Source organism: Tympanuchus pallidicinctus, unplaced genomic scaffold (assembly GCF_026119805.1).
Source record: "Tympanuchus pallidicinctus isolate F22 unplaced genomic scaffold, pur_lepc_1.0 scaffold15, whole genome shotgun sequence".
NCBI lineage: Eukaryota > Metazoa > Chordata > Aves > Galliformes > Phasianidae > Tympanuchus > Tympanuchus pallidicinctus.
The window spans coordinates 32157677-32175365 of record NW_026294669.1 but is presented as its reverse complement, the minus strand read 5'-3'; the positions used below and the strand labels follow the sequence as shown (position 1 = coordinate 32175365).

The 17689-nt window shown below is 45.0% G+C and overlaps 2 protein-coding genes and 1 long non-coding RNA gene across 8 annotated transcripts in view; 2 read left to right on the top strand and 1 right to left on the bottom strand.

Moving 5' to 3' along the window:
• LOC128076865 (uncharacterized) overlaps nucleotides 1-10027 on the bottom strand; it is a 51467-nt gene extending 41440 nt beyond the window's left edge. The window contains exons 1-2 of the long non-coding RNA XR_008204703.1: nucleotides 9360-10027; nucleotides 5951-6078 (exon numbers count right to left, since the gene is read on the bottom strand). This is a non-coding gene — a long non-coding RNA (uncharacterized LOC128076865). The remainder of the gene's footprint in view (nucleotides 1-5950; nucleotides 6079-9359) is intronic.
• ACADL (acyl-CoA dehydrogenase long chain) lies at nucleotides 252-13757 on the top strand. The gene is made up of 11 exons (XM_052675127.1): nucleotides 252-390; nucleotides 1174-1335; nucleotides 2897-3034; nucleotides 3449-3613; nucleotides 4562-4628; nucleotides 5644-5808; nucleotides 6443-6544; nucleotides 7762-7875; nucleotides 10024-10151; nucleotides 12517-12603; nucleotides 13164-13757. The coding sequence occupies exons 1-11, from the start codon at nucleotides 317-319 to the stop codon at nucleotides 13255-13257; spliced, it is 1296 nt and encodes a 431-aa protein (XP_052531087.1). The 5' UTR covers nucleotides 252-316; the 3' UTR covers nucleotides 13258-13757.
• A 1118-nt stretch (nucleotides 13758-14875) lies between these two features.
• The window catches only part of KANSL1L (KAT8 regulatory NSL complex subunit 1 like), a 57202-nt gene continuing 54388 nt past the window's right edge, over nucleotides 14876-17689 (top strand). For 5 of the 6 annotated variants that reach the window (XR_008204683.1, XR_008204686.1, XR_008204684.1 and 2 more), the window contains exon 1: nucleotides 14876-15260. Coding sequence is in view for 1 of the 6 variants with exons in the window: in XM_052675100.1 (XP_052531060.1) it covers nucleotides 15231-15260 (30 nt within the window). In the remaining 5 variants the exon portion in view is untranslated. The remainder of the gene's footprint in view (nucleotides 15261-17689) is intronic. The other variant, XR_008204685.1, reaches the window with a different exon arrangement.

The window sequence follows — 17689 nt, the reverse complement described above, 5'->3', positions numbered from 1 at the left end:
GCAGGGCTTCAGCCGCGCCCTGCGGCCAGCCGAAAGGATTGCTTTCCACGCGATTTCCAAACCGCGTTCAAGGAAAAATGCAAATACTTTGATCATAATCCCGTTGTAAACAGGATGGATTAGGAGGAATTCAGAACTTAATCATACCGCTGGGGATTGCGTGCCACACTCCGGGAAACAGAAACGCTTCTTTTGTTTTACAACACAGCGAGGGCCGGCGCAGCGCCCCGGCGCCATCCCCGCGCAGGGCATCAACCCGCGCAGCCCGCGCCGGTCTCCGTCCCCGCACTGCCCCCCCGCCACACCCCGACGCAAGATGGCGGCGCGCCTGCTTCGCCTGCGTGGGCTCCTGCGGACCGCCGGCCAGAGGGCTTTCTCCTCCCAGCCCAGGTCGGCGGGCGCGCGACGGAGGCGCGAGGGGAGCGGGGCGGCGCTGGGGGCTGCGGGGCTGAGGGCTGCAGGGCTGCGGGGCGGCGCTGAGGGGCTGCGGGCTGCTGGCTGCGGGCTACTGGCTGCGCGTTTGGCTTGACGTGGGTGTGTTGGTGGGGCTGGTTGCGGGGTACATATATACAGGGGTGTATTTCCTATGTACCTGTGTGGGTGTGCAGAAGTTCTGTGTGCGTGTGCATAAATATATTCATGTATATGCATATATATATATTTGGGTGACAGGAAGGCTGCAGGCCTGAATAGAAACGCATGATCACACACACGTATGTGTGCATACATCTGCATACAGCTGCACCCCTGCTTGCTCGGGTCCCCCCCGGCACGCTGGGCCCGGAGGTTCAGCCATTGCCTTGCAGACTGCGGGCTGCCCTTTGCCCCACTTCCTGGCCATACACAGGGAGTGGAGTCCCGTGCTGACAGCAGGTGACAGCAGGGTCTGTCCTTGTCCGCTCTGCTGCACCAAGGGGTTGTAGGGCCCCGGTGCCCTTGTGCCACCCTTGGACAGTGCCAGCGTGGGGTGCTGGGAGAGCAGCGGCCTTCTGCTGTGTGCCCAGCGGGCCCTGCGCCCTGCTCGAACAACGGCAGCCTTAGATGTAGCTCAGTAGAGCCAAAAGTAGCTTTATAAATAATCCACGTTTGCTAGGCAGGTGTTTCCTTCCTTTTCAAAGGGCTGTGAAATAGGCTGTGCCTGCGTCCAAGCAGATGTTTGCTTCTCTTTCTCAGCCCTGCTGCAACCGAGCAGCATGGCACGAAGCGCCTGGAGCCTTCTTCTGCTAAGCGTCTGACTGACATCGGCACCCGGAGGATCTTCTCGTCGGACCACGATATCTTCAGGGAGAGTGCCAGGAAGTTCTTTCAGGAAGAAGTGCTGCCTTTTCATACAGAGTGAGATGCCTTTTAAACGTTCTGGTTTTCGAGATAATTTCCTTTTCCCCACCCCAAAATAAGCATTGTCAGGTATTATTCACTATGACATGATAAACAAGGCATTTGTTTTCATTAACAGGACTCGATTGAAACAGATCTGCCTATAAAATTCAGCAAAATTCACAGATCGCTCTGAGCTGGTGCCTTCGTTGCAGGCTTGTGAGCAGATCAAGTGCAGTTCACAGAGTTGCAGCCAGTGTTTCCCGGCTTGTGCACTCTTCCATTGAAGTGGAGGGGGTATATTTTCCTTTGTCTTTTTTTAGGAAGACTTCTGGTATAGCTTTGTGATCAGGTGTTGTGTCTGCTCCAGGTTAATTATGATCCTGTTTGCTGACGCAACTGTTTCTTCAGGTGACTGAGGCAAGCTGGACTTGGGTTCTTGCTTCACTGCAGAGACCTATGAACCATTCTGTTCTCACAGCTTTCAAATAAACAAATAGGCTTCAGGCATAGTGTACCAGTTGGCTGGGCCAGCGTGTGGCATCAGTAAACATGGATGAACATGAGGAAAATGTTTTTGTGACCGAGACAGCAGTGACCCTGAAAGTAGGGGGCAAAAACCCCCCCAAAGGTGGTCTTTAGAGAACACTGGTTAAGATTTCCAGTGCAGGAGCAGAAACTCTGGGAGTAAACTTAATGCGAGTGTGACAAGAAGCATTATTAGCTGTGGATAAAGCGCTGTGGTATAGCTCTGCTGCAAACCAGTGCATCTGAGGAGTCTTTCTGACCCAATTTGTCAATCATATCATTAAAAAATGGCCATTAATGGCCACTCGACTTTCTGGTGTGTTGGTGAACTCAGGGTACTATTTGTTAGGGAACAAGTGATTCTTACAGTTTGCAAACTATCAGCAGACAAGCCTTAGCTGTCTATTCACAAACTTAAAACCGCCTTACTTCAGCAGTAGTTTACCAAGGTACAGCACTAAGTGAAAAAGGACTGATTTTTTTTTTTTAATATATATTATTTTATATGTTTTTGTACTTGATATCAAGGTTACTAATGTATCGGTGCTTTTTTTCTTGAAAAGCATTTCTCATTGGTAAGAATCAAAACCTTTCAGAAATTGATACTTTATACCCATTTTATGGGAAAATGGAATGTCAGGAAGGTGAGGATCTACTTGTGATGATCCAGATGGTTGTGGCTAAACCTCCTAGATCCTGCTCTGGTGCTCAGACCAAGACGCAGCACAGCCTTTCGTAACAAGTCATAAGGAGTCATCAGGTTTATGTGTTGGAAGCCAGGGTTCGGATGTGTTATATAGTTGGTATCTGTGTAATGCCAGTGGCATTTGTGAAGAATCGAAAACCTGTTATTAAGCCATCAATTCTTAGCTGGCAAACGTCGTTGTCTCAGCGCCCTGTATGCTGTGTTGTGTGCTGCTGAGTCTGAAAGCCTCTCTACCAGGCACTGAAAACTTGCTGTGGGCCCTCTAGCATGAAGCAGCAGCCATGAAAAATGAGAGGTAGCACGTGGAGAATTTAATGGATATCTCTTTTCTTATGCTGTTTGCAGATGGGAGAAGGATGGCCAGGTGAGCAGAGAGCTCTGGGAAAAAGCTGGACAGCAAGGTTTGCTGGGTGTTGCTATTGCAGAGAAACATGGAGGCATTGGAGCGGATATTCTCTCCTCAGCCGTGCTCTGGGAGGAGCAGTAAGTACTAGGCACTTCAGGAAGAGTTTAATTCAAGTTATCAATAAACTGCTTTTTTGTTTGTTTTGTTTTTCATAAGATTTCTTCATTGCTTACAGAAATTGGCATCAGTAGTTAAAACGTGTAAATCTTCAGCTTTATGCCTCTCAGGTGATTAAGTAATAAATGTCATCATGCTCTACTGTAGTTGAGGGAAGCATTTTGATTAGTCTGGTAGGTTACACAGTAATTTGGCTGTGAAAATACATTCTGTAAATAACAGTGCAAGTGCTACAAGTTCACCTTATGTCCGAGACATCTGTGCTGTAGGGCTTGCTTCCAGCGTTGGATTTGCATTGCAAAGGTGTAAAAGTTCAATGTTGAAATTTCTGTAGTGTTGCTGCCTGAGCTGATTTGTTTTTTCCCACTCCTCAGGATGTACGTCAACTGTACTGGCCCAGGATTTAGTCTTCATTCCGATATAGTCATGCCCTACATTGCAAATTACGGCACTGAAGAACAGATCAAACACTTTATTCCTCAGATGGCTGCAGGCAAGTGCATTGGTGCTATTGCCATGACAGAGCCTGGGGCTGGCAGGTAAGCTGAAAAATAAAGACAGATGGTCATAATCTTATTTGCTGTCTACTGATTTCTCAGTGAAAGAAATTCATGAGCATCCTGGTTATGTGGACATCCTAATAACTAGTCAATATCCTAGACTGGGGATGGCCTCAGACTTGCAGATCGCTCTGTTACAGCTTTGCCAATTCAAGATATTTGCTCAAAATCTGTTTCTTTATTGTCTCACAATGGGCAAATATGCTTTGTATTTCCTTTTATGGATTGAGCTTATGGTCAACCTGCTCATCCTGTGAATTAATATGAAATGTAATGAGGAGAAAGTTACGTTGGTAAAGATGGCTTTACTTCTTTAATATTAATTTTTGTTGTGGAACAAAATGCTGGGTTTTTTTTTGTTGTTGTTTTCCCCTCTGACTCCTTTCAAACAGATAAATGTTGCTCCTTTACTGTCATTGTTGAAGGACAGACAGCACATATTTTGAGTAGACACAGGTGATCTGGCCAGTTTCCACAACAGAGAGGAACAGGTGAAAAGCAAAACCTTTTGGTGTCGTGCTTCCAGAGGGTGGATGTTGGCCATGTATTTTTGCAGAGCCTCCTCATTAAGACTGAGCATGTTCAGAAAATGTTTTGTCTGACGTTTGCCTTCTAAAGCATATCAGCCTAAGGGGATGCTGACTTGTGCTATCAGTGCTTCATCACACCACCCTCCCACAGGCAGATCCGTTCAAGGGGGACCTCATGCTCGCGTATGATTGCACACGTTTATCATTTCTTTCTGCAGCAGGCTTTTGGTTTCTGTGTTACTGAAAACCATTTTACTGTATACTATTATCCTCCTGTGCGTTTTCACTGACTGCATGTCTCCATGGTGTGAAGTCTACTTTCTGTTGGGTAGCGCTCAAGATACAAATTAAAGCGTCTGGAACAGTTCCTTGAAGGGTCTTTTGAATTCCATTCTAGTGACTTGCAAGGAGTACGGACTTATGCAAAAAAAGATGGAAGTGACTGGATCCTTAATGGGAGTAAGGTAAGCAAACAGACGTGTACGTCACTCAGAGCCTTTCGGAGCTGGAGGCACTCAGGGAGGGATGCATACCAGAATCAGTGTCTCCCACTTGTCCTTCCTATCTCTCTTTTTTTTTTTTCTTCTTGTTTTGCCAGTTATTATTATTATTATTTTTGTATACAGACTTACTCTACTTCTGGTTTTGGCTATTCATGGGAACCAGGTTCTTTTTATAGTACTTAAATAATCTTACCTGAAGACTTTCTTTTTACTTGCACTGGAAGAAGTCCTATATTGTATAAGCAGAACCTGTGTTGTTTCTTATTGCTGAGGTTGAACACTAAAGTATGCATGCTACCAATGTTAAACTTCCTGTGGCCTGAGAAAAGGTGCTGCATTGCAGGCTGTGGAATCTGTTCAGAAGTTTGTATTAGGAGAATGGCATTAGATGCTGTGTGTATGCTTTCAAGCTCTTGCAGTTAGTGTGTACGAGTAAATTTGTGCATACAGATGTCTGTGAATATATTTGCTCATTATGTGTGGTTGAAGTCAAGCAGGAGACATTGCTTATTTCTTTTGGTGGTGGTAGGATGAGTCACTTTGACAAGTGGATGTATCATTCTGCAGAACTCTCTTAAGCAGTTGTTAGTAGAGGCCATCAGTGGTTTTGCATTTTATACTTTGCTAGTTTATTACACAAGAGAACCTTTTTTCATTTGATGTCTACACCTGATAACTCCTTCATTCTTTAGCAGGGGGCAGACAAAAGAAAAAAGGTCTGTGCATTCTTTCACTTCACAATTGTCACCACACAATGCCTCTCCAATTATGTAATTTCCTCTTAGACAGCACTTTAGACTTCCTGAATTACTAAAATGCTTCTGGACACTTAAACCTTGCCTTTCAGTTTACCTGTGAGAGCATCCACACGCTGATGGTTTTCTTTGTACTGCTTGATGATCTCTTCTAATTTCTATCCACCTCGCTTGTTGCAGTATTCCAAGCTGTGTTGGTTTTTGTTGGTTTGTTTTTACAGACTTTCATCACTAATGGTTGGATGTGTGACGTGGTGATTGTGGTTACGGTTACAAACCGAGAGGCTCGATCTCCTGCTCATGGAATCAGCCTTTTTCTGGTGGAAAATGGAACAAAAGGTTTCACCAAAGGACGCAAGCTGCAAAAAATAGGCCTGAAAGCTCAAGTAAGTTCATGTGACCTGTAATACGTAGTAGACTTTGAGGAAGTCTAAATTGCTCAATGCCTGGCACTAGCCTAATAAAGAAAAAATGAAACCGTTACATTATTTTAATACTTAAGACCTGGAGCATAAAAATTATACATACCAAGTATGTATATTGAGTTCCCATTTGGAAGTCTGAAGTACATGATGTGCAAAGGAGAAGCTGGCAGCTGGATTCCTTCACTCTGAGAAAGCTTGGAAGAATGGGATTGTATTTCTGTCTTCAGCTACCTGTAGAAATAGAGCAGCACAGGTGAAGGGTGGCAAGTGACACAAGTTAAACTGAGGAAACTCTTAAGTTGGTTAGTAAGAAAAACCACCATAAAAGTGATGCGATGCTGGAACCAGGGGCTCAGAGCAGTTGTAGGGCATCTTGTTTGGAAGCATCAGGAAGTGAAACAGGACAAGACCTTCAGCTGCTGTCGGTGCTTTGAGTGCTTTGTCCATCTTTGGGGGGAATGGACAACCTCAGAAGGACCCTCCCAGCCTAAACGATTCTATGACTTAACATGACAAAATGAACAAAATGGGGGAAAAAAGTGGAATGCAGAGGTGAGAATGTCAGACTATCAGCTGTCCTTTAAAATCTTCTTAGGACACGGCAGAGCTGTTTTTTGAAGATGTGCGGTTGCCAGCAAGCGCCTTGCTTGGGAAAGAGAACAAAGGCTTCTATTATTTGATGGCAGAGCTCCCTCAGGTAAGAGCAGTGAGAATGCTTGCTGTCTCTGGGAAGAACACGGGCACGTAATTTTTTATCACTGCAAGAATGTTGGAGGTGGTGGATCTCGGAGAGCCACACGTGCCTCAGGGTAGCTCTGAGTTGATACTTCTGCTTTTTACCTCAAGTGTGCTGTTTCTGGTGCTCAGAACCCAAATTCTTTTGGCATTGGTAACGGTGCTGACTTCTCACTATCTCAAAGTCAGCAACCCAGCTATTGAAGAACCTGAGCTTAGTTTAAAGAATACATCAGGGCTTTTTTTTTGTATACTTCTACCGTGGAACCATTTCTCTTAGCAGACGACGTTCAGCTTGGAAGACTCTGCATTTGGCATTCTCTTCAAAGAAAAAAGCAAACACTGCTGTCTTAGCTTTTCTACTTGTAGAAGCGTATTCAAGATGTAAGAAATTATTTCCTTATCCATAAAGCAAAGTAAATAAATAAGTTATCCAGATACCTTGCTAGTGAAAATAACAAAGATTGACTTGCTGAAGCTTCGGAATGAACTGGGAGGAAAAAGGGGCAATGTGTTTTTTCCAAAACCTGACTGTGCTTTGTCCAAACTCTGACTGCCTCATCTGGTAGAGATCATGTTTATTTAATTTTAGGCTGTGAGTAAATGTGAAAAAATAAGAAACCTGATTAAAGGAAATCTGCTGCTGCTTTAAAGAAACAAATGCAATTGCAAGCAGGTTCAATGGGATGCATGAGATATTTTAACAGTGCTAAAAGCAATCGTTCTGTACTTTGTTTATCAACACATTTTGTTGAAGAAAGGGAAGAAAAACAGCTTGTGTCCTTATGTAGGTTTTCTTCTTTAAGAAGTATCCTACTGAAATTATTAAATGTAGGATTTAGGTTTGTTTTTTTTTTTTTAAAACTGAGCAGTGCAGACTGCTAATGAAACAGATTTCGATGTGAAGCTTTCAGTCAGTAAGAGTCCTGTGGTTGACAGGTATCTTTTACTGGGACGATGTTCCACCGAAAAGCCTTAAAAATGGGCTTTGGACACTGAAACGTTTGGCCTAGTCTCTAATTTCAGTAATGCAGTATGTCTGGTTTGATCTCTGGTGCGACTTCTGCCTCCCTCCCTTAATGAGCAACACTGAACATCTGTTTCCCAATTGTGTATTTGCATATGTGCATCTAATGATCAGAAGTGTAGGACTGACTACTGGATTCTGTGTTTCTAAAGGAAAGACTGCTGATTGCTGATATGGCTCTCGCCGGCTGTGAATTCATGTTTGAGGAAACAAGGAATTACGTGAGGCAAAGAAAAGCTTTTGGGAAGACAGTTGCACATTTACAGGTGAGCTTGAACAGGGAGACCTGTAAGGCAGATGCAAGCAGAGAAATTGATGTGAGTTTGTGTATGTGTAACGTCAAGCAAGAAGTCACTGGACTTTAGTGAAGGACTGCTTGTGGAGGCTTCGCTGTTGCCCTGTGGCTGCTGTTTGTCCTCATTCCCATTGTTTTCCAAAGCCACAAATAACAATGCTTGTATTTTAACGGTAAGGAATCCTACAGAAATAATGCTTTTGGAAGGAAAATACACAGGCAGAAACCACTGGCTTTGTGCTGGTCACTCGTAGGCTTGCATTTTACCATCAGAAGTCACTAATCACAGTATGTTTACACTGCTTGCATTTCTGTATCTACTTGAGGTCCTGTAGACTGCAGAGGAGCGTGGTGTGTGTGAAGCCATGTCATCCATCTCTCTGTAATGCACTGCAACAGCATGATCTTTATGGGTCTGATGCTGTGATGGTCCCCAAGCAGTGACCTTGCAGCTTGAATAGCTGCAAAGGTGTTTATGTCCAGCTTTATGGGTATTGTAATGAGATTCCTCACCTACCAGGTAGATGGGTATGCAAGTGATTGCATTGTAAAACTGTTGGATCGTTCTTTGTAAATATGACTTCCCCTGATAGTAGTGGTTAAATTGCATTTTGAGGCATGCCTACTCTACCTAATTGCTGTCATAAAGCACAGTAACATGGAAAGAAACATTTGCTATTACAATTTTCCTGAAAACCACATAATCTTTTAGGTCTGAAACCGACCAAGCACCTGTATGTTTGATTTATAGGACAGGAATTGCCTGTGTACATTACAGGATGTTAGATTTTTGATTCTGATACGCTTCAGAAATAACTGGAATTGGAATATTTTGTTTTTTTTCTTTTGAGAGTTCCTTTGTCAGAATCGAATCTTGAATTGTTCTGAGTAGCAGCAGAATTGAGCTCTTCAGGAGCTAGAATGTTAGGTATCCAGGAGCTATGATCTTTATTTCTTTTTGAACTTAACATGTAGAAGCAGCGAATGTAATATGTCCAGTGAGCAGCTATAGCACAAAAAGAGTATTTTAAGTTTATTTATGTAGGTATGGAATGTTGTCTAACTGTGGTAGTTCACTGTGCAGAGACCTCCAAAATAATATTGTTTTTTAGGATAACCCGTTCCCAAACACCAGGAGGCCAATAATATTGATGAAGTACAGTATTTTTGGAAAAAAAAACCTCCATCCCTGCATACCTTTTCAGTTTCCTTGTCGCACTAGAATGCACATGTAATCAAAAATCCTTTCTAATTAGACCTGCCTTGCCTAAATTAATTAGTTGTGCTAAATGTATACAGAGTTGAGAATCAATTACATTAATTTTGAATGAAGGCAAAAAGGCCATTTCTGTAGGTGTTTAGAACTGTGAGATCAGGAAAAATTTCTGTTCCCAGTAGGTGATTTTTATCCCCTTCCTAGCAGAACTGCCAGCAGGCAGTGATATGTTGCCTTACCTGGTTTCAGGTACCCTTCATAATGGGCTTCACCCACCAGGCCACATTGAGTGAAAAGGGGTTGTATTGGACCAGATATACGTAGGCTGCTCCAAATGTAATGCCTGCTGTCTTTTCATGGTACCTACAAGAGATACAATGAGCCACAGGTCGGACGTGCCTGATCTAAAACATCTCTTTCAATATGACGTAACTCGGCATTAGAAAACTTTCTGATAGCTGGTCTAAAACTTTCTTTGTTTTTGCTCAAAATGGTTTGCACATCACTTAAACTCTGAAGCACTGAATGCTCAGCAGATGCAGCCAGTGCTCAATGACGTGTTACTAACTCGGCTGGAAGCACGTTCTCCCACAGGAGTGAAAAGACAGTAGCAGAGCTCCCAGCACCTCCTACTCTGCGCTATCCAGGAATTTGTTTTCAGGCATTTGGGGGGTTCCCCATGATGTCATGTTGTGAGTTGTCTGGCAAGTTAAAGAGCAGTAATTTCCCTTAATAAGACTGGTAGAGATGTAACTGTATGGAAAACAAACTGCGTTTTGATGTAAAGATACAAACAGAAATGCTTCTAGAAGATGCTTCCCTTTCAACTTCAAACACAGCTTAAAAACAGTTCTACTTCTGCTCTTTCTTTACTCTGCTTCCTCTGCCCGCTTCCAAAATAAGACGGTGCAGCACAAGTTGGCAGAAATGAAGACGAACATTTGTGTGGGCCGAGCTTTTTTGGACAACTGTTTGGAGCTGCACTCAGAAAAACGCCTGGACTCCCCCACAGCTTCTATGGCAAAGTACTGGTATGTGGTTAAAGTAATTTGGAAGTGTTACTTATATGATCTTGACAGGAGTCTAGTAATAAAAGCATTGAACTGCTCAGATTTAAACAAAAGATAAAATTACTGACTGATTAATAACAACGTTGTTGGTTTCTAAGAGAGGCCTTTAGCTTTAACTTCAGTGGAGCAGTCAACAGTGGCCTCAGTTGTTCTGAAAACCAGTGCTGGTTAAAAGATCAGTTTTAAAGTAGTAGCATGCTTTTAAAATAGGCTTCCATTAATAATCAGCTCAGCTTCAAATACAAGTGAGCATTTCATAGGTATTTGGAAAAAGCAGTTTTTACTATAATAATTAAAAAATAATATATATGTATTTAATCACAAGGATCTAGAATACCTTTTAGTTAACATTATTTAGCTTTAATAGCTGTTTGGCCCAGCCACTTTTTGAAGTGAGGCTCCATTTCATGTTAATTCTCAGGATGTAACATACATGTGGAACTTAACTATCAATCCCGGATTCTGTGGGTTTTTGTGCATTTAAGACATCACTATGTTACCTTTCATTAGTTATGAGCTGTTACTCAGGCTCCTTATTTTGTTTGCTTATAAAAATAAAACACATCTAAGAGATTTAAATTCCTCCCCTTTTTCTTCCCTGTAAATAACCAAAAAAAAAAACAAACCGAAACAAACCGTTTTGGGAAGAAATAGTTGGCTACAGCTATTGCTGTAATTGAGACTAAACAGTTCATTCCTTTATTGGCCAGAACTCCTCCTCCCTTCTCCCCCCACACTTGGTGGAGTTATCTGTTAACTGGGGCTTAACCAGGGAAATCTGGATGACTGAAGGCATCCAAGAGATGTGTCACAGGAATTTGTAATCTGTGGAGTTTGTTCTGCTTGCAAAGATAGTAGAAAAAATATGCCAGACATTAAGAAATAGCTTAGGGAAGACAGAGGTTTTTCGGATTCTAAACTTTGAGAAATAAACGCTGAGATAATGTGTAGAACATGCTGAGGGAATTTGGTGAGAATCTTTACAACGAAAGGAAGGATTTTGTTTGAATGCCGTTTCTGGCACTACTTACCTAGAAGTACCAGGTACGTAAGCGGAGGCATTCAGCTCTGAGGAGGAGGAAACAGCTTGCGTGCCAGCTCAGATGTAGACTTACTTCCTCAAAAGGTTTTCCAAAGCAAGGAATTTGAAACTCCCCCCACCCACCCGAACATTAGTACCACAGTTTGTTGTGGATTTCCCCGTTCCTAAAAGTGTTCCTGTGGCTCTGTTCCATGAATCCCTTCTAAACCTAGATGGTTTAGAAGGTACTTGAATGCAGAACTGTAATGTTTTAGGAGACAGTTTCCTATTTGTTTTGCTTATAACCTATTGTGCAGTCAGTGACTTGAGTTAGAGGTGTGGTGACTTCAGAATGTAGTGTCACTGGCTGCCTCCTGACAGCTTGTGAAAGATCTGTGCTCTTCACTTTGTGATGACCGAGTATGTTGTACAGCTAACTCCAAAAGTGTGTTTGAGGTTGAAGTAACTCACTGTTGCACATTTAACATTGATACTCTAGACTACGAATTTAACAGGGAGCCTAACATGGAATAAGGGACTCTTGCGCTCTTTCATGAAAAGCAGTTGACTTAAATGGTCATCATCTTCTGTTGCCACTCTGAAGGTTCTGTTTTGTTGGGGTTTTTGTGCTTTTTTTTTTTTTTCCCCACATCGCTTCTGCTTGAACTTTCAGTGCAGTTAAAATCCTATGCGTTCTTTTGTCTGATTTTTCTTGATTGAAATAACATGAAGTATGTAGCTTTCCAGAGGCTGAGATGCAGGACATCAACTTCAAATGACATGTTATCAGTCATCTTCTAGAGGGATGATTCATAAAACTGAATGCTTAAGAAAAAAAAAAAAAAAAGTTTAATCATAGAATAAATGAGTAGTTTGCAGTGGAATTAAAGTATTTTTGGGAATTGAAAGCCATAAAATATTTTGAGGAAAATGAAGTATTCCCTGATGATGGTTGTATTCAAAGAGCCCGGAAGAGAAGGGTTTGATAAGAAGGATGTACCAACATGCTTCACAAAAGAAGTTTTTTGGCCAGTGAGGAAGGTAAGCAGGGTTCTCTGTTTCGAAAGCTTCCGTTCTCTGAAAGCTCTTCCACATGGAGAACAAATCTTAATGCTTTTCAATTCAACATATTTTTCATCATGGAGGAAGAAAAGTCTCTCCCAGTTGAAGTATTTGAATGGTCAATGCTTTAGATTGCAAAAAAAACCCATCAGGGTGTATTTTAGTCTTGCTAGCTTATCTGTATCTGTTAATTTTTCATAGCATGCACCCTTCTAAAAACAAATTTCTTCTTGACCATTTAAGGGCGTCTGATCTCCAAAACAGCGTGGCAACTCAGTGTGTGCAACTGCACGGCGGCTCGGGGTACATGTGGGAGTATCCGATTGCAAAGTAAGTGCACCGTTTCAGACCTGACTGGTGAAGGATTGCTGGCCAAATAAAATGCAGCCCTTCTTACATCGCCTTGTCAGTTGTTTTGTGTTAGTACTGATTGACTGTTCCTTTTCTCGTCGTGTTTATTGAAAGGCAATCATCTGTACAGATGTCTTTAATTGTTCGTGGTATATAGAATGGCTGGAGCTGGAAGCGACCTCAGAGATCATCTATTTCCAGTCTAAGACAACTTAATTTTTTCTTTTACTGTATTTAGTTGCCACAATAACAGAGGTAGAGCTTCTTTAACTACCAAAACTAATCCTTTTTTAAAATAAATAGAAGTCACAAAAACAGAACGGGATTGCCGGGCAGTTGTCATAAGCAGATCTTTGGAGTTCATTTTTTAAACTGATAGATTTAGTTCTGTTCTAAATTTATCTGTATTTAAAGAGCATGAAAGGTTGCTTTAAAATAAGTGTTTATGGCTGGTGTGAAGAAAACGAGCACCCGCTGTTTTGGGGGTACACATACGCTGAGGAATCCTTCATTGAATCTCTCCTTTTTCTTCCCCTCAGAGCTTTTGTGGATGCCCGTGTTCAGCCCATCTATGGTGGCACCAATGAGATTATGAAGGAGCTGATCGCCAGAGAAATTGTCAGTGACAACTAGGGCAGGTGCTGGCTGTCCGGAGAACCTTCCCGAGCACTTTTATAGTAATACAGGACATAAAATCAGACATCGGAATGTAAGTAAAGGAGACGGATGTAGTATATTATACTCTTCCAAGGGAGAGAAGCCTGCTTAAGTGAATTGTTAGCAACAAGGGTGCTCCTAAGGAGGATTTCTAATGTTTAAATGGAAAGTTCATTAAATCTATTTGGATGACTGTTCCCATGACCTGTTAGTGAAAGGAGTGTTACGGGTAACCAAATGCTCTTACGTTGACTGTACCCTTTGCTGTTTGGGATTAAATCTTGCTTCCCACAGAAACCACTTTGTGATGGATAAGTGGGAGCAGAAGCCAGTGTGAGGGGGGAGGCCGGGACCTTGTCACTGTCCATACACGGCTGCTGACTGCTGTCACTGCTGTGGGGAGGGCGATATGCGCTTCACGTCTGTGCCTTACTGTAATTGGCGTTTTGGACAAATGTAATAAAGGATTTCTGTGTGCTCGGCTGTGTCACTTCACACCTCGGTGCCGGGGAGGCGCGGGACGGCTCCGTGGGGGCGCCTGGGCGCTGCGTTTCCCGTCGAGGACTGACCGAGGTGTTTTTCCAGGCGGGGGCTGCGCGGGGCCCGGCTTAGAGCCGCTCGGTGACCGAAAGTGCCGGGCGGGAGCTTTCTTCCCTCAGTTTTCCGTCGGCGATCGCTCGGCGGGGCGCGGCGCGTCCCCGTCAGCACGGCGCGGCTCGGCCGGCACGAGGGCGCGCACGGCGGGCGGGTCGTCCCCGCATCCCCGCCAATGGCGGTCGGCCCGGCCCCGCCCCCGGGAGCGGCAGATTGGCCGCGTCCCGCCCCTCGGCGGCGGGCTGACCCCGCCCCGGGGACGCGCCGCGCTTTAGCTGGGCGCGGACTGTTCAACCGCGGCAGTGGGAGCCGCGCCGGGCGCCGCGCCGCGCGGGGTTGGGGGCGGCGGCGCCGCTGCGGAGAAGCCGCCTGGCGGAGGCAAGCGCGGGGCGCGGCGGGGGACAGGGGACGGGACGGGGCGAGGGGGGGCGGCCGGCGGCGGAGAACGCGGCGCCGAGGCGCGGGGAGGGGGGAGAAGCCGCGGCCGGGCGGCGGTTAGTTCCCGCGGCGGTGGCGCCGGCGGGCGCGGGCGCGCATGCGTGAGGAGGAAAGCGTGTGGGGGCGGGGCGGCGCGGGGGGGTAACGGTCCGTGGGCGCGGGGGGCGGGGCCGCGCGGGAGGGGCAGCGTCGCCGCCCTCAGCCCTCGGCCCGGCGCCTCGGGGGCGGTGCCCGCATCGCTCCGCCTCCCGCGCGGCCCGGAGCGGGAGTTTTCAGCCGCCTCGGGCGGTGGCCGGGACTCTGGCTCGTCGTCAGCGGCGAGGAGCGAAGGAGGCGATCCTCAGTGAAAAAGTGTAAATACCGTGACGGAAGCCCCGTCGCCTGTCGGGGGGCGAGCGCTTCCTCGCTGCTCTCCGCGCTCCCGGCCGGGTAGAACGCCGGGCCGCTCCGTGGAAGCCGGCTGCGTTCGGCAGCGCGCGGTTTCTTGAGCGGCGCTGAGCGAGGGGCGCTGCGCTGTCACTGCCTGTCGCTGCGCGTCGTGGGACGCCGAGGTACGAAGGCGTGAGGTCAGGTAGCGAGCTTGGCAGTGACGTGTATTTCTCCACCGGGGGAGAAAAACGGCTCCATGTGGAGTTGTCATAAATGAATGCTAACGAGTGTATCCCTTTTGATGTTCTTTTTTGGTTTTTAATGATCGGAGCTGTTTGGGTGGTCTTAAACTGAGGGATCCCCCGGGGCTGTGCGGTCCTGTGTGCTGCTGGAAGCTGAGACGTCCCACGTAATCCTGTTGTGCTTGGGTTTGGTGGTTTGTTTTTTTTTTTTTCAGTCTATTAATAGAACCAAATGCTGAAACGCTTAAATGCTCCTCGTGAGCAACTGGGCTGCGTTTGAACTGAAAACAAAGGCTGCCTGCTGAGATGATTTCTTATCTGGAAGAGCAGTCCCAGGTGTGCTAAATATGGATTTCTTCCCTTTTTCTTTCATGCTTCTAACCAGGACGTGCCCGGTGGGACCCGTATCTCCTTTGTGGCCGTGGCTGCCAACTGCTCCATCAGCAAACGCAGGCTGTGCTATTGAGCTCTTATCTCTCTTCTCAGAAATCATTACAATCCCGTAACTTTGGGGAGAGCTGGGTAAAGTTATCCCCGTGTGGCTGCCTCCTGTGGGACGCAGCTCAAAGGAGCTGCCCAAACCCAGCTCCGTGGCCCCAGCCAGCTGAGGCAGTGCCAGTTTGCCAGAGCAGCGCTTTATTTTTGTCCGGTGATAATCAGGGGCTGGCTGAGAGGAGCTGGGGCTCACAGGACGAACGGCGCTGTGCTGGGGGAAACCAGGTCTGCTGCAGGTGCCCTGTAAGGGATTTTAAATCAGCCCTCATCGGCATGAAACGCAGTACTTTTGTACATTCCTGGAACTCAGTTTTGGGTATTTCAGCAGAAGCTGTCTGCTCCCGGTTATTTTGCTTTTTGAAATGTTTACTAGAGAAGGAATAAACATTGGAAGTTCATATATCTGAAATACAGCTTGGTTATGTTCATCTGAAATGTGTTTGCAGGCAGAGTAGGCCCTTGAATTTGGATACAAAAAGAAAAGAATCTCTCCTTGGTGTCCAGGTGTCTCATTAAGAACGTTTCAGGTATTTGGGATGACAAAAATCGCCTTCATTTACAATGAAGAAGGCTGGTATGGAGCAGCCTTTGCAAACCTTCAAACAAATGGTTGTGGAAAAAGAAAGATCACAAAAAAAGCAGCCACATGTCAAACAAACTCTCCTCCCAAGCAGAAATCCCCCCCCCAAAATTGTCTGCAGCAATGCGTAGCCAAAGTGGTGGTGGTGTGAAGAGGGGAGAGAGTCAGAAAGCAAGAGGACTACGAACAAAATCATCAGTCTGCAGACTGGAGAAGGAATACCAGTTGTGTTTCTTGCTAGAGTGTTTCTGATCGCCTGCACGAAGGCGCTAGTTTTCAAGATTTAGACAGATCCTAGTGATGGGTAGAGAAGGTTAGAGCTGCAACATGCCACATGGAAATAGAAATAAGCAGAGCAGCAGTAGAAAAGCAGTAGAAAAGCTGCAGGATTAGGGGCTGGAAGTTATGTTTAGTGGTGAGAGAAGGCAGCAGGGTGTGGGTTGGGGCAAACTGCAATCCCAGGCTATATCCTGCTGGGTAATTAAGGCATTAGGGAGGATAAGCATAAAGGCACTTTGAACATCAGTCGCTATCCTGTGCGTGTCTGGTGCTTGTTTCCTATTGCCTGGTTCCTATTTTACGTCAGCTTTTCTTTTTACAGTACTTTTTAGTCTTCCAAGTGAAATATGTATAACACAGATGAAAAGCAAAACATTTGCCAGTTTCAAAATCAGAACAGCAAGAAATCCTTGAAATAGTTCACCTGTGTCAGAAAAGAAGTCTTCCAGAATGAAAACACAAGCTTTTCCTAAAGACCAAAGCTACTTGTCATCCATACCCTTGCTTTTTTTCTTTTTTTTTCCCCATATGATAACAGGTCTGGCTTTGGAAACACACTTCCAATAAGGGTGGAGTGAAATTATTTTTGCTGCTTTCTGCCAAAATGAAATAAAGTACGTCAGCATAAAAATTGTACCATTTCTGTGGAGCCAAGCACTGCACTCTACCATGGTTTTTTTTTGTTTGTTTGTTTTTTGTGTTGTTTTTTTTTGCAGTTCATACTTTGTGAAGTCTTTTTGATGTCACTGAGATGAGAGGGACACACCTGAAGTGTCTCACATGGCTTCCTTGGGGCACAGCCACTGTGTGAAGTTAGCAAGTTACTGGATGAGGGGTTAGCTGCGAGATTTTTCTCTTTGGAAGCATTTTTCTTTACTTTTTAGCTGTACTGTAGCATAAAGCCTTTTGTCAGGTGGCTTGACTGGTGCTCTTTAGTTTAATGGTAGGGGTTTAATTTGAAGGTACTTTGATTTTTTTCCTTTTCTTTCCATCTTTCCCAGAAAAGAGGGGAGGAAAAAGGTCCTAGACAAACTTAGGGTGATTTGCTAATGGCATTTGTTCTGTTTTAGGAAATTTCAGGCTGTTCCAAGAAGGGATGGAGTCCTCAAAGGGAATGTTATTTTGTGCTGAATAGCCTCTACCTTTTATAGGTGTGAAATAAGTGTATCCAGTGTAACTCCTCGTTTGCTTGGGGAGCGTTGGTCCCATGCATGGACGTGTCCTGGTTTTCCGGAGCGACAGTCTGTCATTCTTAAAGCACTGGGTCTCTCTGCTAGGTAGGATGAGAGTGAAAATCCTCAGGTTTTTAGTACTGTTGTTCAGGATTACCACGAGGACTGCTGAGTTCCGACCCTGTGGTGCTGGGTAGGCACTGTGCAGAGATGAGAACCTAACAGGTGATGTATACACA